This window comes from Delphinus delphis, chromosome 8, assembly GCF_949987515.2.
Source record: "Delphinus delphis chromosome 8, mDelDel1.2, whole genome shotgun sequence".
Lineage (NCBI taxonomy): Eukaryota > Metazoa > Chordata > Mammalia > Artiodactyla > Delphinidae > Delphinus > Delphinus delphis.
In genome coordinates, this window is record NC_082690.1 from 80463411 (window position 1) to 80485128 (window position 21718).

At 42.0% G+C, this 21718-nt stretch overlaps 1 protein-coding gene across 6 annotated transcripts in view; it reads right to left on the reverse strand.

Annotated features, from left to right (window-relative positions):
* Positions 1-4512: 4512 nt before the first annotated feature.
* BDNF (brain derived neurotrophic factor) overlaps positions 4513-21718 on the reverse strand; it is a 55675-nt gene continuing 38469 nt past the window's right edge. For 5 of the 6 annotated variants that reach the window (XM_060017357.1, XM_060017360.1, XM_060017361.1 and 2 more), the window contains exon 2: positions 4513-5604. In XM_060017357.1, the coding sequence (XP_059873340.1) occupies positions 4837-5604 (768 nt within the window). In that variant the 3' untranslated portion in view covers positions 4513-4836. Of the gene's footprint in view, positions 5605-7017; positions 7104-21718 lie in introns of those variants that run through there. The other variant, XM_060017356.1, reaches the window with a different exon arrangement.

The window sequence follows — 21718 nt, forward strand, 5'->3', positions numbered from 1 at the left end:
GTTCAACATTTTAAGGTTGGATCAAATCTGTGGGTCATTCTTTCCAAGCTAAATAATTTATCTACCTACATTATGTAGATAAATTGTTTCTTATCCCAATTGTCAACATCCTTTACTTAACAATGGCTTACCAAAACATGCAGCCACTTCCACTTTAACTGTCTTATAGAACAGGCTTAATGCGAGAACATGGAGGAGACGTGTGTTTTAATTAGGCCTAAGCCCTAACGCTGCTAGGGTGCTGGCTGAGCTGAGGCCAGGCATGAAGGCTTCTGTTGCAGTGCATAAGGTGTCCGACATTTTATCCAGAGGCTAGTAACCTCTTAAATGAATCAGGGAAAATTTAACACTGATCCATTCTACGAATTAGTTCAGATTCTCACTCAGAACTGTGACAGTATTCACAGAATCGGTACAGCTAATAAAAAGACTTCATAGCCACTGCTAATGACCACAGAGGCTTATGAATAAGGTGAAAAACAATAGCAATGATCTGGCTTATTTCCAGGCATCTTCATAATGAAAGAGGTTTAACCGCTTACCCAATGACTAGAGTACAAATTGACTAGTCCTGTTAAGTTCAAGCTGGTTAATTTAGGAGATGTCTCCATCTTTTGTTTGCTTGTTTCTCTGACCTCATCTTCTGATGAAAACTTCCTGTCATGTTTACCAAACTCCTTTAACTTTAAGGAGCTTGAATGTCACATTGAATTCTCACTTCTTTTTACTCAAGATTCAAAAACCTTTTAGTCTTCCTCGACTGTGAAAATTGGTTAAGTCTGAAGTTTCCTAAAGTTCTAATTCATTGCTGGGCTCGCTGGCTCACTGGCAGCCCATTGCTGTCTTCACTGGCCGTCGGGACTTCTCCTAGGATTTAGAGTACTTTGCAAACTCACTGGACAGATTAGGATGAAGGAATTCCTCTCATTCGATCTGCCCTTCCTTCCATACCCACAAATCTATGTTTGTTATGACTTTCTTGATCCTTATTTATAAGACAATACAAGAGGAAACCATGTGTGTGTATGTTTGAAATAGAAATGATACATTGCACAGATATAGTTCACCACGTTCTGGGATGGGTTGTCAGTGTTCAAATGGGGAGTCTGAAGAGTAGGAACAGATGCTTTTTTTCCTTAATGGCCCTTTCTCTCATTTAAAATCCTTCCATTTATTTCCCTAAGATTTAGCGATAACTTCAAACACTTTAACTAAATTACCCAGCAGCTTGGCAGCCATGAAAGAGGCAAATCTTTTTAGAAATCCTAGCAATCTGTTAGCTCGTGGGTACTGTGATATAAAATCTGCGTGTTCCACGTACAAAAATTAAATCAGTGCAACGGATACGAGCACATAATGCAAACGGCACCATTTCCAAACGGAGGGTACATGACCTGCCTCTAAATATTGAATTTCTATGTTTTTTTCAGTCATTGACTTTCTAAATTTGGACCAATTTATCCTCATTATCCCTAAGTAAACCTACTTTGATTTTTTTTTAACAGTTATTTTATAATCAAATAGAGCCAGCCAGCCCTAATTCACGGATCCTGATGTTGCTAGGATACATGGCTTGGTATTTGATGAAAGTATATCACTTCAAAGGGGAAAACTTTCAAGTGTCCTAGAAAATGACACTCCCGTTTTCCACTGTGGAAGACAGGCCCAATCCTAGAGCTTCTTGAAAGCTCACAGACTGCAGGATTGGTCTCCCATGCTCTGAAATAAGCATCCTCTCTGGAGGGCTGTGCAATTGCTAAAACTAGTCAGGTTGGTCTTAAAGCAAGGAACACACGTATTTATAACAAAACACGTTGTCATGTTTGTTTTACAGTGAAGAGAATAAAACCCAGAACCCCCAGATTTTACGTACTTTGAAAATATATTTAAAAACATTAAAAATTCTATATTTAAAACATATATTATATGTTAATTAGTACACTTAAATAGAACTTGTATTTACAATAGGCTTCTGATGCGATTAAGTTTTAATGCCAATTTTTTCAAGAACATAATTATATAAATATACTAAAATACAATAAATATTTTTTGTTTGTTTTACATGGTGAATAATATCTTTACCATAGAGAGAACAAGGCCACAGACATTTACATTGTCAATGGGAATCACCAGAAAAAAGCAACAGACCTGCTGCCATGCATGAAACACTTCTGCCACAAAGAGACCACAGCAAGACTTTAAAAAAACAAAACCAAACAAAATGGAACAAAAATGAACAGCAACAGAGAAAGATTTTAACAAAATCAACCTTAAGTCAACGTAAACCACCAAGCAGGTGACTGTGATGTAGCTTATTGAATAAGAGACTGCCACCGACCACATGATTGCTGAATGCCTCCTGCTCGGCCACTTAAGAGATCCGGCCTTTACAGTACACTTCGAGACTGTGATGGGGACTTTTTTGTTTTGTTTTAGAATTTTGTCCCTTGACAGGAGGCTGTGAAAATTGATCAGACAGCAGATATTCCGAGTATTCATTACATGTTAAAGATAATTACAAAGATAGTAGTTTCAAACAGCACAAAACAAACCTATACTACATAAGTTATTCCTTCTTTTAAAGACAGGTATTCAGGATGGTACCGTAAAAGATAGCCTCGTTCTAAATGAAAGACTGAACAAGTAGACATTATTTGCTGATGGTATCTTCATTCCCTGGGTCATGATGGACAGCCTCTTTTGCTTATCCCTCACCCTACTAAGGTGCAGCAAATTTCTTGAGGCTTTCTGATACTCAAGGACCCGGTCCAGGACATTTTCAGGTTTACACGATGGGCTAAATGGGCACTAATTTCCACTGGAATCCATTTTACCTAGGACCACTATTTCAGGCTCCCAACTCGACTTCTCCTAACCCAAGATTGCAGAGGTAAGGCAGGGACCCTCTCCATGAACAGACAGGATGGTCACGAGGTGGCTGCAGCCTTTACCGGGGAGCAAAACTTTGTCAGCTCTGTCCTGGCCTCTTCCACCGAGCATAGCGCCTTCAAGCCTTTAGTGTCCTGGATGGGCAGACACCATCCCAAAGTCTTGTCTCTGGACAAGATTTTCTTTTGGTAGCCATGGTCATCCAACCTGAGTTCTGGGGCCTTTTCCTGTTCCCTTCCCCTTTACCAAAAGTTCTCAAAAGACAAAACCCTGGTTTCCTCAAGTCTAATTTCAAAGCAATAAGTGCTCATGTAACAAACATCTCCCATCTCATCGAATCCATTCCATGATCACAATGCCATCGTGTAGTTCCAAAAATGTTCCAGGCTAATCCAGCTTTATGCAAAATTACTCAGAGGTGGAGGGTGTAAATCGGCTTGAGCGCGCGGTCCTCCAGCGAGAACCTCTTAGCACAGTTAGATAATGTAGGCACTTAAAGCGCGAGGTCCAAGCAACTTGACGCGTGTCATTCCAGAGCCACCCCGAGGGTCCTTCAGAGTCCTCCCTTCTGGAATGTCTCAAGTACCCTTCTCCACCCCACCTAGACCTCAGCATGGCCGCTCAGAAATTCCTTCTGCACCACCTGGAAATGATAGGTCAGCTCCACACAGCCTCCAGAAGGCTGTTCAGTCTCATTTCACTGGCAGTGTGGACTCCTGCTCTGATCTAGGTGTTTCTGGGTCTGTACAGAACTCTACCTTTTGCTTGCAAGACAGTTATATGCCTTTCCATGATTTTTTTTTTAAGCCTCACAATGATTGACCCAAATGTTTACCCCTCATCTAAAAGAATTTTTATTTTTGAATTATTTTTTGTTTTTCTCTCATCTAAAAAAGAAAGAAAGAAAGAAAGAAATCACTGTTCTCCATGCTTATATGAGTGCTACGATGTGACAAAACATGTCTACTGATTTGCAGCAGTTGTAAAATATTTCAGAGCGCGCAACTGATTTTTCTCCCTTCGAGAAAACAAAACAAGGAGGGGACCAGAGGGGGTGGGGGGGAAAGAATGTGCTCAGAGTAAATGGAGATCTTTCCAACCAAAGAATCTTCCCCCGACCAAGGCCCAGAGGGTGAGCAGGCGCCTAAGAGGTGCGTCACGGGAAGTGGAGTGAGCACGTCATTCGTTTGCCTTAATTTTTATTCACTTTCCAGTCATCTGATTGATACTGCCGACATCTCTGCAACATACAAATGAATCTTTTATCAACCAGACTCTAGATGGAAGGAATTCTTTCCCCATTCCTACACCCTGTGGGAACTAAAAAAACAAAACGAAACAAAACAAAAAAAAGAAACACAAAACAAACAAAAATATACCCCTCCCATCCCCCATCCCCTAAGCCAGTAAAGCGATGACAACAGCACCTTGACATTGTTTTAATTCCAACGCTATCAGAAGTTAAAAGCAGTAAAACAGATAGAGTACTAACAAGAACGAAGATACTTACTGTCTAAAATGTAAACGGAATGTTTTGGTTCAAATTTTTGTTAGGCTTTTTTTTTTCTTTCTTTCTTTTTTTGTTTGTTTTCTGAAAGAGGACAGTTTGTTATCAATTCACAATTAAAGCAGCATGCAATTTATTAGTAGTATTTTTTAAACTTTTTTTTTTTTAACGTTTTTCAATTCTTGGCAACGGCAACAAACCACAACATTATCGAGGAATGTAATGCAGACTTTTTTAAAGTTGTGCGCAAAAAATGACTGTTTCCCTTCTGGTCATGGAAATGTCCAATAAATAGATCGTAGAACCACTGTACTGTATAAACTTCATTTATACATGCAGTTCATAAAATTATTTTTTTCTTAACTGAATAATTTACCCTGTTATGTATATATACAAATAGATCATTTTTGTCTCAATATAATCTATACAACATAAAGCCACTATCTTCCCCTCTTAATGGTCAATGTACATACACAGGAAGTGTCTATCCGTATGAACCGCCAGCCAATGCGCTTTTTGCTATCCATGGTGAGGGCCCGAACGTACGACTGGGTAGTTCGGCACTGGGAGTTCCAATGCCTCTTGTCTATGCCCCTGCAGCCCTCCTTTGTGTAACCCATGGGATTGCACTTGGTCTCGTAGAAGTACTGCTTCAGTTGGCCTTTCGAGACGGGGACTTTTTCGAGGACCGTGACTGTCCCGCCTGACATGTCCACTGCAGTCTTTTTATCCGCCGCCGTCACCCACTCGCTGATGCTGTCGCACACGCTCAGCTCCCCGCGGCGGGCAGGGTCTGAGTGGCGCCGGACCCTCATGGACATGTTCGCGGCATCCAGGTAATTTTTGTATTCCTCGAGCAGGAAGAGGAGAGGAGGCTCCAAAGGCACTTGACTGCTGAGCATCACCCGGGACGTGTACATGTCCGCGTCCTTATTGTTTTCCTCACTGGGCCGAACTTTCTGGTCCTCGTCCAAGAGCTCTTCGATCACGTGTTCAACGGTGTCAGCCAACGACGACGTCAGGCCTCTCGAACCCGCCTTGGGCCCATTCACGCTCTCCAGAGTCCCATGGGTCCGCATACCTGGGTAGGCCAAGCTGCCTTGTCCTCGGACGTTGGCTTCTTTCATGGGGGCAGCCTTCATGCAACTGAAGTATGAAATAACCATAGTAAGGAAAAGGATGGTCATCACTCTTCTCACCTGGTGGAACTGTAGGGAGAAAGCAGAAACAGGACACAAGACTGTTTAGGGCTTTCTTTTGCTGGGATACAAAGCAGCCATCTGATTGTAATTCCAGGCCATTCTGCACGGTCAAGGTTTCTGCTGTATTGGTGATAAACTCCAGCTGCACCAGACACAGGTTAATGTCAGTAGTGTGCTCGATGGGCCTTAATACAAACCAGAGCTGTGCAGCCTTGGCCCCAAGGTTTAGCATGTAAACCCGAGATTAGGTGGCTCCTGAGCAAGTGAAAAGAAACTGTGGCTTCGAGTTTGCCTCTTTCCTCCCACTTGAGCAGCTCTGTAAGTTTAATTTTTAATGATCTCTGCTCGGGCTGTCACAGGAAACACAACAGCAGAAATGTTACCAAGCAACAACGGCGAGGGTAATAGTAATCTTTTTTTTCCCCTCAAGCCAGCAGCGTGGCCCTATGGCAGGAACGTGTGACAGGACCAGTAGTGGCTTGTGGGGTCTGAGGGGGCCTTTCTAGCTAGGGGCTATCCAGGCATGAACAAGAAAACAAGTCAGGGAGCTACAAGGAGGCTCCCCATTGACTCTTTCCTCCCATGGAGATAATCCATTAGAAGAAAGGAGGGAGTTCCTTGGTGGTCTAGCGGTTAGGATTCAGCACTTTCACCGCTCTGGCCCGGGTGTGATCCCTGGTCAGGGAACTGAGATCCGGCAAGCCATGCGGTGCGGCCAAAAACCAACCAACAAACAAAAACAAAGGAGAAAGATCATTTCGTCAGATCATCCAGTTCTACCGATAAGAAAACCAAAGGCCATGGAGGACTTGCCTCCCGTCACGAAGAAAGTTTCTATTAGAACTCGGGGCTCCCAAGTCCAGCTTCAACGTTTTTCTACTACACCTTGGGTGGTCGTAACGAAAATAAGCTTTGCTCGTTCCCAAACAGAAATCATTTTCTACACGTTGATTTTAATGACGCGTCTCTGCCTGGGGCTGATATCATGAAAGCAACGTGTCTGCCTGAGAGAGAACTGGGGCTTCCCTGGTGGCGCAGTGGTTGAGAGTCCGCCTGCCGATGCAGGGGACACGGGTTCGTGCCCTGGTCCGGGAAGATCCCACGTGCCGCGGAGCGGCTGGGCCCGTGGGCCATGGCCGCTAAGCCCACGCGTCCAGAGCCTGCGCTCCGCAACGGGAGAGGCCACAACAGTGAGAGGCCCGCGTACCGGAAAAAAGAGAGAACTGAAGAAGGTGGCATCAAAAAGCTCGAAGGCAATTTCAAGTGCCTGCCACATGCGCATCGACGTGTATCTCCACTAACTCCCTCAGCCCCTCACCCCTCGGCTTTTCTGGCTCTTGTGCAGACTCATCTAAGAGAGTTCAGCCTCTCTTTTTATTGGAACGTGACCTGTGTGCGTGAGCTCTGAGTCGATCGTACCTTTAAAAAGCCGGGCGGCACTGTGCACATTTTGGTACAGGCAGCTGAGCTGGTGCTTCTTTCTGGGCTTTTGAAGGTTTCTGGGAAGTCCCTTAACAGCACACTACAAAATTAATCTTTTCCTGTTTGCCAGAGAGTAGCTATACTCTAAATTTGGCTCTCCAGCTACAAGCATGCTCTGGGAAGCCAATTAGAATGAGTGAAGCGCGAGGTGAAAACATACCTACAGACACAAGGTTCCCGTCGGATGGTGAAGGACTTGAGGATCACTTACCTGAGGCATCGCGTCCCTGAGTAGCAATGGGAAGCATTCCCCCGCCCGAGCCCAACATTCTAACTTTATTCCTACTTCTGGGTTCTGGAGCAAGGGCTTACAAAAAGACACGCACGTGCCACAGCTGTTACGCTGTGCCAGTCGGTAGGAAAGGGGACTGCTTTTCTGTCCATGAGGTGTCACTTGCCAGGAAGGTAACCTACCTCCTCCAGTCAGTAGGTCATACTGCAGAAAGAGCTGAAACTCTGGGAGCGAGAACCCAATGTTTCCGTCCTCCAATTTTATCAGAGATCACATTTTCTACTACTACAAGACTTCATTACCGTCCCCAAACACCAACCAACTTCCTTGCAGATTCACTCTTGCTTCTGCATGAGTAGCAAGCATGCTCAGAACTGCTTGGAGTACACAGTCTCAGATTAGGAGGGCACACTGGTTTGAATAAAACACAGATATTCAGTCTGCTAATACCTGAACTTTTGTGAAGGTTCTGGATTCCACACCATCAAAGAAATGGATCCTCCAAGGAGCTTTCTATTCCTGGTAGCTGTATTTACACCACTGAATGAAAATCCTTTCTCCTAGTGTTTCCGGTCCAAATTAAAACAACCCAAGGGGCACCTCAAATGCAGGCCGATGAAAAAAGTCAAATTTAGAATATTTTACTCCTCCCCTCTATCACACTGGTAGACATTTGCTGTGATTAGCTATCTTTTAATACCATACTTCATGAAATCTAAGATACTATCCTTCTGAAGTACACCATTTTAGGTACCACTAGGATATCAAAAACGCAGCCAGTTAAACTATTGCTTTCTTTACCACTTAGAATGGAAAAGAGTTCTTTTAGACTTATTTGGACATATTTTATCATAGATAACTTCTGTGCATATGTAAAAAAGAAAATGAAGCAAAATAAATTGGTTAAGGCAATGACAACTATGTTGCAACTGCTACACAGCCAACGACAATAAAATGACATCAACTGTAACCCAATTTCAGAGACGTTAAAAAAATGAATAAGAAAATGTGAATCTTTGAATTAATGAAAAAGTTTAGTAAGTATTTACTAAGTGCCCACACTCACTGCTTAAAATGGCCCAAGGCACTGAGGCATCTTAAACTACAGAGTGGGAAAATTATTTTATTATTATCATAGTAATGAGTCTTTTAATGATCCTTTTTTCTATACTTGGACTTAAAGAAGTTGACCCTGTAAAGTTACTGCTTTTCACTTGTCGCATTTATCTTTCTATTAATAACTTTTCGGTTATAAAAATAGTTAGCACTTTAAGTATCATTTTCTCATCCGTTCCACAAGCAAATTTTTCAAAGGAACAAATGGCATCTGAGTAAATATTACTTGGCTTTCATCCTGAAGCCCAAACATGGGCATCCCTCAAAGCAGAACATCTGCAGACATTCAGTAATTAAACTACCTGGTGATAAAGCCCAACCCCAAGCCACGGCCCCACCCAACTGAGTGACTTTCTACAGTGCTAACTGCCTACTGGCTTATAAGGCCAATACTTTTTGTTGGAACAATGTCACTTCCTAACTTTTCTGTTTCTGACAATGGTTTCTTTTTTTTTTTAACATCTTTATTGGAGTATAATTGCTTTACAATGGTGTGTTAGTTTCTGCTTTATAACAAAGTGCATCAGTTATACATATACATATGTTCCCATATCTCTTCCCTCTTGCGTCTCCCTCCCTCCCACCCTCCCTATCCCACCCCTCCAGGAGGTCACAAAGCACCGAACTGATCTCCCTGTGCTATGCGGCTGCTTCCCACTAGCTATCTACCTTACGTTTGGTAGTGTATAAATGTCCATGCCTCTCTCTTGCTTTGTCACAGCTTACCCTTGACAATGGTTTCTTGATACTTTGGACCACCCAGGCTGCAGGATAGAAATCTTGGAATCAATTCTGCCAATGTATTTCTTGTAGAGCTTTTAAATCCAGTCAGTGAAGAAGTCCTGCTCATTTTTCCTTTAAAATACTTCTCCTGTCCATCCTGTTTCTCCATTCCACTGCCACTGTCTCAGCTCAGCCCTTGCCATCTCATTTTCACTATAATGCCCCCAGCGCTACCCACCTCCCCACGCCCCCCCGCCCAATGGATATGACATCCTTTCTGCTCCATTTAACTCTGATGACCTGCTAACCTCTCATCTTATGCTCCTATACAAAGACTTGCAATGACTTTTTTATTCCACCAGATCAAATCTAACCTCTTTTGCCCGGTATTCAACACCCTTCAAAATCTGGCGTCACCTTACTTAGCTAACTTTCTCATGTCAACTCAGTGCTTCATCACCTCTCCTCTGAGCAGGCCAGAGTCCTTGGAGCCCCAAATGTATCAGTGCCTGTAAGTGACTTGTTCCTTTCTTCTGGAAAATTCTCTTTTCTCTATCTGACTAAATCTTGCTTATCCTTCATGACCCAGTTCAACCATCAAATCACACATGCCACCTTCTTTAAACTACTCCAGCACACACTGCCCTCCTTTGCCTCTAAAATTCCACATAACATGTACCTCATTCCCTACTCACTGGTTAATTGGTAACAGTGCTTGCTAATTATGGTCAGTCTTCAATTGGATGATAAGCTCGCTGGATCATGGGTGATTCCCCCATAATGCTTAACACAGAATAATGTAGCAGTAGACTCAGTCAAAACTTACTGATGGGTTTATTAAACCATGAGAAAACAGTGCTGATGTCATTTTCACAGGAAGCCTTTCCATATGGCAAGCACCAGTGAACTCACTGAAATTATTAGGTCAAGTACAGGCTGTACTAAACCCAAATTACAAGCTCTAAAGTATTTGATAGATGGTAATTATCAGCCATGAGGAATCGCTTGAGTTTCTCTAATAGGGTATAACTTACCTTGAGTAATAATTTTTTAAACGCAAATAACACTACAACACACTAACTGCCCCTACTACTTCCTTTGTTGCTCTGTTTCTAATAGAAGACTTGGAAAGGGGGTTAGTAATAATAATTATAGCAAAATTTGGAACTTTCAGTCTTTTAATGTTCTTTGTCCTATTTACCTCTTCAATGAGTAATTTTATACCCTGTATTAGGAAATCAGGAAAGGTTAAGAACCTCCATGACAATTTTCTTATATGACAGTTTCTTCAGGTGAGTGTTACACAAGAGATAAAGAGGCTATGCAAAATTGCTAAGTAGCTTGTTAGTCTATATATCTATTTAAACATTACAAAATTCACTGCTGTTAATTCTGTTCCAAGCCTTACAACAATCAACTCAACCACATGTATAAAATGCTAGGAAGGTTGTTTTTAGCCCCATTCTCAAAAAATTAAATATAGTGCACAGAGCTAAAAAGAAAATCAACGAAATAGAAATAAGGTTTACTTTTAAGCATGACTCACAAGTCTTAAACATTCAACCAAATGAATATCCATGACAGCAGGCTGTAGTAATAACTTATATTTGTCTAAAAGACTGCAGAACATTCACAAGCATCGTCTAATTTGATTGCCACAAGGAGATAGATAGGACAGGTATTATTATCCACATTATACAGATGAGACAATTACTGTTCAGATATCATAAAGCTAAAAGGTTCCCCGTCTCACTGTCCACATTTTTACCATCAGGCCATGTTCTAAATATATATATTTTTAAATTTAAAATATTTAACCACAGGGAGGAGAGAAGTGATGCTATGAACGGTGGTCAAAGAAGCAGCTTATAAAGTATGGACACAGTTTTCTGCAGTTGTGTGTATCTTAGAGCCCAACTTCCTAAAGGCAGCACCATTAAGATGATATTCTGACCTTCAAGACCCTTCAACTTTATGGCTTGATTGCTTCAGCAGATGGAATTTCAGACAATTCAGTCCTCCTCTAAAAGCAAGCTTTGCAAAAATTTAGGCATGTTAGAGCCAAGTTTCCATGGCCAGAGCTAAGAAGGGGAACCAAACAATAATATGGATAATTTGGGCATACAGGCGGAAAAATACAAGGCTTTGTTTTTTCCCAGTCCCTTTGGGTTTTGTCTATGAGCATGTAGTCAAAGGAAACACAGTTTAAAGATATAGTTGCTCACGTTAGACAGTCCTATAAGCAACAGGGATAATGCTAATGTTGGCAAAATTATCAATTAATATTTAATTCCTAACATACCTGATGCAAAAATCTATTAAGAGCCCAATTTAATGAAATCTTGCAAGTCCAGGCTTATTTTTGGTTGTTCATTCATCAGACATGGATCTGTTTTCAAGCCTTCCAGTCTAGGAGGGAGGTAGGACATATATGTAAAGTAACTAAAATATAAAGGTAGAAACGACCCAGAAAAGTATAGGTACATTTCTATAAAGAGAAAGAGGCTACTTCCACTTAGAGAAAGAAGAATGCTTTGTGAAGACCATAGCAAAGGATAGAAAGGATTTTAATGTATCCAGAAAAGACCCCAGTGGATGGACGGCAGCTTGGTTAAAGGCACGGAGTACATTTCTGGACAGAAGAGTAGTGAGGAATAAGAGTGAATGACTGTTAAGTTTTGAAAGGCTCTGAGGGTGATGCTGAAGAGTCTGGACCCTGCTGTACAAGCACGGAAGAATCAACTAGAGTTTCTGAGTGGGAGGAATGCTTCAAGAAGCCCAGTTTATCACAATGTGTAGGAGAACCTGAAAGAATGATACATTGGAAGAGACACGTCAATTAATTGACTTTATTCTTAGCGGCTGTTGAGCTTTGAAAGTAAATACTAAGGAGTTACGTAAGTGTGGAGTTGGGGTTAAGGGGCCTGGACATAATTTTTAACTTATTCTATGTATGTATGTATGTGCGTATGTATGTATTTTTAGGCTTAATTAAGTTGCCAAAAGCAAAGGGTTTAGAGAGACATGTGCAGAGCTGGGTGGTAACCATGAACCGTGTCTGTCTGGTCCAAAGGAACAGAACGGAGGGAGGTGGAGGGAAGGCGGCCATATAAACTCTCATTCCAATTATGATTACACCGAACTTGGATTCTACTGCTCAGCACTTTTAATTCGAAGATCTCCAAACGCTTTGCAAATATTAATTAAGACTCATAGGCCCCTAGAGGTGCAGGTAACTATAATTATCCCCATGTCATACAGGAGGAAAGAGGACCAAAGTTTTTAATCAACTCATCCACTTCCCCTGGTTCCCCTGAAAGAACAAGGTTAGAACCTCGGATTCCAAAGGAAAACTAGGCCTTCACCTACAGGGACTAGTTTCTTCCATCCCTCTTCATTATTTCTGTATTGTTTTCCCATTAGGTATATATTGTTTAGCCAAGAAGATTTAAAAGAGAAACACCTCACATCCCTCAAAGAAAATAATGGGTAGTTGGAATCCACAAATACAACGGAGGGAAGAAAAGCTCATGATCGTTACAGATGCTCACCTACTCACCTGAAAGACCAGTCAACTGAAACTAATAAATATTTTAGTAAATGATATCTGATAATGCATATGTTCCAAAGCTTTGAAGGAAGTTCCTTTAAAGATGTAGTTTTTAACCATAACATAGTTTATGTCCAAGAGTATCTGATTACACTTCTTATAAAACACAGTCCTTCCTACTACTCTCTGACCCCTGAGTACGCTCATGGTGTTGAGTGACACTTGGATACATTACTTAGCCTAAGAACGCCAGAGAAATTGCTGGTTCTTAGTTCAAACCTGGAGTGACACATACATGCAAGTACCATGAAAAAAAGGTGTATTTCCCTGAATCATAAATTTGATAGACAAAAGTACATACATCTTTGATAGAAAGCCCTATAGCTCTGGCCCTCTATTCACTCCTTCTATTCCGGCCCCCCCCCCCCACCGCATTTCTGAAAAAGGATTTTTTCTATTGGTTGGAGACCTACCTTATCCAGGAGTAAAACCAGACCGTAATCTCCATTAGGAGAGGGATTGGGCATTCTCTGAATTACCACAATTTGTACAGTACCTTGCACAAACTAGGTTCCCACACACATTAAATGACTCAGTTCCCCTCTGTACTGGTAATATTTGCCTAGTATTTAGGGAGGTGCAATGAAAGTAAGAGCAGTAAGTCTTAAAGTGAGCTATAATGATGGAATGAATTTTGGAATAAGAGATAGGAAATGCCTGGCACAAGGACCAGGCCTGGGCAAAGAACACACTCCACCTGGCATTCCAACCCCAGGCACAGCTGCCACCATGCAAAGGTCTACAAGTGCTTCCATCATTACTGCTCTGGGAAACCTGCTGTTCTACGGGAACCAAGGCAGCATTCCAGAAAGCCAGAGGCACCCAGAGCTGGCAGTCTTATCCATTTATCCATACTCTGCCCCCTTCCTCCACCTCCTCTACACAGAGAAATACTGCCCCAACAGTGTACATCTCTAGTCCCTCCTAAAGAAGTCTCAAGCATACACAGGTCACTTGACCATCAAATAAGGAGACTGTCTAAAAATGCTTTTTAAAGTATTGTTTTAAACTGCCAGTTGTTAGATTACAAGAACGAAATGGCAGTTAACATTCAATTAAAAAGCCTAACCTCTTTAATTAGGATTCTGTTTCCTTTAGAATTTCAGGTGGAGTTTGTCATAATGAGCTGAAGTTCATATTTAACAATGTTCTGACTATTAAATTGCCAAAAAGCAAGGTATTATTTATTAAATTTCCACACAGGGTAGACAGTAACATTAATTAAGAAGACACTGTCTACCTGGTTCTGTGAAGTTTCAGTGACCCACTGCGTAAGGAAGGGCCTGAAAAAATTATCAAGTATCCATCACATTTAATGCTAGGTGTTGATCTCTACAAGTCCTGTGAAATCATGGGGAAAAATTTCCCGTAAAGGGAAAATGACTCTGGAAATAGTAAATAAGGAGATATAAACATCATTGTAACACAGGCATTTAAGTTACATTTAAACACATGGACTTTGAATTTATAGAAAAAATTTAAGTACAAAATTCATTTCATGCAACCTAAATCTCCAACTTCAGATAATTTTTTGAGTGTTACATCTATAAATTAAGTGTATTAATGCAATTCCAATTTGTTACTAAGAATACTACAACAGAAGGAGAAACTTGTGGAGCCTGAAACAAGTTTTAGGAAATGTAGGTATGGGATAAGTGTCCATGGGTGGAAATTAAATGAAGCCTTGCTTCTCAAAGTGGGATCCATGGGCCAGTAGCATTAGCAAAACCTGGGAGCTAATAAGAAAAGCAGAATCTCAGCTTCCCCTCCTCCAAACCATCACAGCATCCACTCAATCAGAATCTGCATTTCAACAAGACTCATAAACTTCAAGGTGATTCATATACTTACTAAAGTTCAGAAGCACCGGACTAAGTGATAAAACCAAATGGCGGTTAACATTCAATTAAAAAGCGGTGTCTACTTAAGACACGGAAAACGGCAGGGTTAACATCAACTTAAGTAACCTCCTTGGTTCAACTTGCTTTATTGGGACATTTATTATGCAGCAAAATAGTTCTGCTTTTGAAATGTTAAGTAAAATCTGGGTTCCCTTTATGTCAACTGGCTTTTCCACTGTTGTGTTCATACCATAAAGTGCAGGATACCTATAAACGTGACAGGCTGAATGAGAATTTACAGAGTACTACTGATCTAAATCTGGACTTCCACTCAATCATTAAATTTTATCTCAATGCTACAAGGCAAGTACAAGCATAACTGGCCTCCCTGATCATTAGAACCCTAACATCACTCACTTGATCAGAATGATACTGGAAATGATGTGATCAGTTAGAGCAGCGAGTAGATTTCCAGGCACATTAATATTACTTTCAGCCGGATGTCTCTGATCCTCCTGAGTTCTTTCTGTTGTGAAATGGTGAAACAGAGGCAGAAAGAACTGACTCACCCACTTAATGGAGATTTCTTATTTCTACACTTGTCCTAAAACTAACAGATCGAGCTACCTCCTACCAAGTACTATGAAGTTAAAACAGAAAACAAAAAACTCACAAAATAAAACAGCAATGGGGAAATTCCCTGGTGGTCCAGAGGTTAGGACTCCACGCTTTCACTGCTGAGGACACGGATTCGATCCCTGGTCGGGGAACTAAGATCCTGCAAGCCCCACGGCACACCCAAAAGAAACAAAAACAAAAACAAGACAAAACAAACAAAGAACAACAACAGCAGCAAACAACCAAACCCTAAAGTATATTAGCGTACGTACCAAGCATCAAAATCCCCTCTCCAACCCAAATCTGTCTCTCTTTCAATAAGGTACCCAGCAGCAACCCAATTTCTCAGTTGAGTTCCAACATCTGGGATCATTTGCTTCAAGACTGAAGCACCCAAAATGGTTTTTAAAAAATGTTAGATTTCCAAAGAAAAGTAAAAACTTTGAGTTGAACATCATTATCAGGGAGTCGGTGGGGTAGGGTAATTTCATAAACAGAACTGCTAGAGACTGGTCCACTCTTTAGGCTTTTTACAAAGGACTAAAAAAGATGGCTAGTTACCAAACCCCAAGAAGTCACCAAGTTCACCAGTACAAATGCAAGTGACTCGCACTGGGAACCCTGATATCGTGGGTTACATCATTGTTACATCATTGGCAAATGGGTGGGTGAGATGAGGCTGAGATGCCACAAAACCCTATTTTCCCAGGCAGTATCCACCTTGAGCCCCACCCAGTACAGATGTCAACAAAGCTAAGGGACTGCCTCTCCAAATCACAAACAAGGTGCACCTACTGACAGGGGCTGTTGTGAAAGCACAGTAGAACATGGTCTTCCAAGTTCCTGGATCCAGGAAGGAGCATGCTCTGTCTAAAAAAAATGCAAGGGTGACACAACTGCATTCTTTGTCCCTAAGGGGAGAACATGCACTAATTCAAACCAGAGGATAAAGAAAATCCACCTTTAAGAAGTTGGCCACAATGTGGAGACTGGGAATATGCCAGAACAATTACAATCGGAAAAAAAAAAAAGGCAAAGGAAGAAAGTTAAGACCGTCTGTCCTATTTCAGTCTCTTCTTTCAGAACCGGCAATGTCAAATCGACAGGTTGCTTTCAGAGTGCTGCTGGACACTCTTGAGTTCCTGCCAGGAGGTGCCGTGGGGATTCTGACAGCTGTGAGCCAACACCCACCAGACACCGTCCCCATACAAACACACTCTTAATGGACCCCAAAGCTGTGGTAGAGGTATACCTTTCTCAGTGTTTCCACAGATGGTGCTCCTGAAAATTTCCATAGCCAATGTATGCCTGTGGTTAATTAGTTATCTGAGCAATTTCCATAAAGAAAGAATATCTGTACATAATTAGACCCATCTTAGGTCCAAACTGGAAAACTTCAATGTCATTAAATCAGAAGGGGTACAAAGAGAATGGGATGGGTAATTCTCACCTGATGAAGAGACCTCTCTCTAGATTAGACCCTATCCTCAGAAGTAACACAGAACTTTAATTTTTAAAAAAGCAAGGAAAAAAAAAAAAAAAAAAGCAAGAGAGGTGAAAACAGGTGGGGGAAGAACCTGAACGGAGGATAAGTTGCCTCTAGAATCAAAAGAATAACATTCCTTTAAAAGCTACTACCAAGAAATACTAGGGGAAAGATAAAATTAGCAAGAGAAGGCCAGCAGCTCTGTTGCTCACCTTTATGAGACCATTTTCAGGAATCGGTTTGTTAAATTCCACTGAAGCACAAATGCACACACCACAGCCCTTCTTCTGGGATGCACAGTCATACCATACAGAAGCGTGTGGGTAGAGGCCAAACATGTGTGGACACGCAACCCTTTCTGTAGCAACGCAGTGTTCTGTGCATTCTCTAGGATTAACCTTCTCCACACATGGAGAAAACTGGCGGTTCCACACATCGAGTTGTCCTTCAGGTTATTTTTGCATCCACCTCTATAATTTCTTTTAATTGCTTATTGTAAAACACAGGAAAGTGCTCATTATTTGTAGCTTAATGCAGGAGCAAAACTAATTGCGTTGCCCCGCCCACTGCCCTACCCCAGCCCTCAACTCTTCTGTGTGTCACCGTTCATCTGAACAGCACAAGGAAGCCGGTTTCTGGGCCCTGCACATAATGAGCCAGGTGCACCCTATTCCAGAAACTGGCTGTGCTCCAGAGCTACTATAAAATACAAGGAAAATATTAACATCTCAGATGACAAAAGATCCATATGGCTGGTCAGAAAATATCTACATCATAGAATGTACCTATACGGAAACATTCAGTTCTGTGGTTTCGTGAGTATCAGGACTGTGAGAACGTTTGTTTAGCTCCAACCCTTTTCACTCCACACTGATTCCTACAGAAGTCATGCAAACTCTAACATCAAAACATTTAATCTAAACAAGGGGATGAGGGCTGTGTTTCTACATAGTACCATAAATAAATACAGTATTGGTAATGCTGTATATATATGGGGGGGGTGAGTTGTGGAAGATGCTCTAGGGAGCTGGTTAAATAAGTAACATCAAACTTCTCTTCATATTAAAAAGCGATTTAAAATAACAGCTAACATTTACTAGCTATGAGGTAAATAACCTAATTATTGACAGTTTACAGCTGAGAAAACTGAGGCTCAGAGAGATTTTGTAAATTGCCTAAGACCATATGCCTGGCATGTGGTGGAAATGGAAATCTGAACCTGGGCTAGCTTGCATGCCTCTTTCCACATGGGGTCAGAGGTGAACGTGGCGTCATATTTTGAGGGAGGTCTATTCCACCAACTGCTTATTTATTTAAGCAAAGCCGCATGTGATCATTCCTGATAAGTAGTTTGTTTACACGCTAATTCCACAGAGGTTGAACATCATCTTAATGTTTCTTCTTCACTACCCTCTTCCCAATATTGAATTATTCCCTCAAGGTACCAACCATACATGCATACTTAATAGGGCAGAGTGTCAAAACTCTGCAGGAAGGTAATTTGTTTGAAATGGCAGGACATTTTCCCCTGAGAAGATTTCTTCGGGCACTGGAACAAAACCACATGCTTTTCAGACCAGGAACTATAACTGCCAAATATATGTGTCAACTCCACTTGAGTAAGAATACAGTAAGTCCCCTACATACGAACCTTCAAGTTGCGAACTTTCAAAGATGCAAACGTGCATTCACATGTCCAATCACATAAGTTAGTTGATGTGTCTGGCGTACACTGTCACGTGCATGCACCCTCTACAAGTGGTTGTGCTTTTGTGTGCTTTACAGGACTGTTGCTGTGCAACACGAGGCACTTACTAATGAAGACCTGATGGAATTGGAGGCCCAGAGAAAGGACGAAGAGAGACAAGAAGAAGAAGAAGGAACTGAAGAACCGAAGAGATTCATGCTTCAGGAAGTGGCAAGGGGATTTTCTTTATCTGAGGAGGCACTGTTAGCTTTTGAGGCACAGGACCCGAACGTAGAACAGTACACGAAGGTTGCAGCAGCCGTTCAGAACGCAATCCAGTGCTACCGTGTCATCTATCGTGAGAAAAGAAGAGCTACTACCCAGACATCACTGGATCGTTTTTTCAAGAGGGTAGATAGAATTGAATCCAGCGAGGAACCAGAGCCTGTGCCATCAGCGTCAGGCGTGAGTGAAATTGCAGCTCGCCCTCCGTCTCCTATTGCTGAGGATCCCTCAGCTCTACCATCTCCCACCTCCTCTCCCTCCTCCAGTCAGTAACTCTCTTCTTGCCTGTTCACTCGATGCCAGCCCCTGTATGCCAGCTGTTGTACTGTACTACTGTACTTTTCAAGGTACTGTACTGTAAGATTAAAAATGTTTTATTTTTTTGTGTTTGTTTTCTATGTATTTTTTGTGTAAAAAGTATTAAAACCTATTACAGTACAGTACTAGATAGCCGGTTGTGTTAGTTGGGTACCTAGGCTAACTTTGTTAGACTTACGAACAAATTGGACTTATGAACGCACTCTCAGAACAGAACTCTTCAGTACGTAGGGGACTTACTGTAATTTCAATCAAGACCCAAGTGCCCATGTGTCTTAAAAAAAAAAAAAAAAACAAAAAAAAAACAAAAAAACCTTCTCACATAAAAACCTTTCTTTTCAGTATCTCAACCTAATCCCCTCCAAGTCTGGAGCCTGGTAGCCTAGGTTACCCCACTTCTGACCCATGAGGTTTGTCCTGTTACTCAAGAAAAGAGCTGAGGGGCTGAGATGGGAGTGAAAAGTATGGCAAGACAGTGTCAAATATATGCCTGGGGAGCAGTTCAGACACCTAGTTAGGACCACAAAGACAGGAGAACAGGTGGCCCAGCATGGACAGAGCAGCGGACTGTGCAAATAGAAGCCATTGAGTCAAAAAAGTCAAAGGAACAAGGGTGATGGAGCTCAGATCTCACGCACGTTCTCTGCCACCAAACTGATACCCAGAGGCCCTCCGCGTGAACGACTAAGGCAAAATGGACCCCACAGCTACACGGAGCTGATGCAGAACATATCCCTGGGATGACATCCTGAACGTGTGTGGTGGGTTAGATGATAGCATAAAAGAACACCACGCTTCTGGCCTTAGTCAGCCCTCGGCAGAGAGCAGCCTTCAAGAAGCAGCTGCGAGGAGCCTGACAACAAAACTGGAAATGCCTGTTGTGAAGCCTTGACAGGTATTAACAAAAGAAAATGGGTATCTGCATTTGTCAGTGGTGTGTCAGCTAGCTTCTGGCAGTCCACCCTTATACCCAAGAATTATTTTGTGTTTCTTGTGTAGGGCAGATACAGTCATCAATTAACTCCCCAAGTGCAACTAGTCCACATAGGAGAGAGGAGTGGCTTTCCCTTTTTTTTTTTTTTTTTTTTTTTGCAGTACGCGGGCCTCTCACTGTTGTGGCCTCTCCCGTTGCGGAGCACAGGCTCTGGACGCGAGTCTCAGCGGCCATGGCTCACGGGCCCAGCTGCTCCGCAGCATGTGGGATCTTCCCAGACCGGGGCACGTACCCATGTCCCCTGCATCGGCCGGTGGACTCTCAACCACTGTGCCACCAGGGAAGCCCTGGTTTTCCTCTTTTAAGTGGCCCCTTCAAAAATTCTATGAAAGAGAAGAATGTTTGTTTGGATTGAATGACCATTCGGCCAGGCTCATTCAGCACACTTCTCTGTGCAGTGGAATTAAAGTGAGTTTTTTCTGAACGGAGCACACTGTCCTCAGAGAAGAATAAGACGGAGAATCAATCTTACCAGTGGGAATGGCAGAGTCGTGCGAGGATGATGTGTAATATATGGTCTTCAACATGTGGAGATGTTCTCTAGGCTATAAATCTTATGTTCTCACAGGATGCCCTATTTGTAACATGCAGAAAACTACCCGACAACTTTAATGGGGAAGTCTAGCAATACTGCAACATTGTATCCCATAGTTTTACTTTACTTTAATTACAAATGTTGGGGTAAGTGCAAAATTATTTCTCAAAAGAGCACCCCCTTGGGTATGAAAGCTCCAAATGTAGCAAGACTTCCTCTGTGATTTGGGATCTCTCTCTTGAACTCAGTCCCTAGAAATAAGGTTAGCAGCTGGGAAACAAGCATTGAAAGCCTGGTACGCAGGGCGCTGCAGTGGAACAATTTCCTTTTCTAGTCCAGTAAACACTGTTGTGCTCTTTAGACCCAGTATTGCTAGCTGGGTGAATAATGAATGCATGCTCAACTTTCCACTGCAGGAAATTCTGCAAGTGGCAATGTGGGTCCATTCCATGTGTGTCACTAGAGCTGGCGTAAGCCCACGCCATGGTGAGGCATTATTTCCATTGGAACTGATGCCGGCACCAGCTCTCGGAACTGGGCAGTATTCCCACTGCAAACCAGGGGACTCGGAAGAGACTGAGACCTCACTTAGAAGGTCGCCTCCCGTTTCTCATCTTTCAGACTGACATGCACTCTGTTGGTGAGGCTGTAGTGAAACAGGCATTCTCATTTACTGATGGTGGGTGTACAAAGAGTTCAAGATCTTTTTGCAGGACAAAAAGGCAATACCTATCAAAATTTTAAATGAATTTTCCTGCTAATCCAGCAATTCCACTTCTGAGAATAAATGTACAGCAACAGGTAGGTGCATATGTACAAAATGATGCATACACAAGGTTATTAATTGCAACAAGGCATAGAATAGCAAAAATGCTAGAAGGAGTCCCATTTCTAGCTAAAGGAAAGTATATAAACTATAGTGCATACTTACAATGAATTTGTGCAACTGTAAACAAGTTAGCTCCCATACACTGAAATGGAAAGCTCTCTGAAATATATTGGTAAGTGATAAAAGCAAGATACCAATCAGCAGATGTATACATATACATACTATCTTTTAAAACTGGGGGAATATAACAATATTCATATTTACTGTATTTCCATAAAACACACTGTATTCACATGAGACGAATACAAACGACCACCCACAGATGGTATGTGTCGGGTGGGGATACAGGTGGGCATGGCACAGG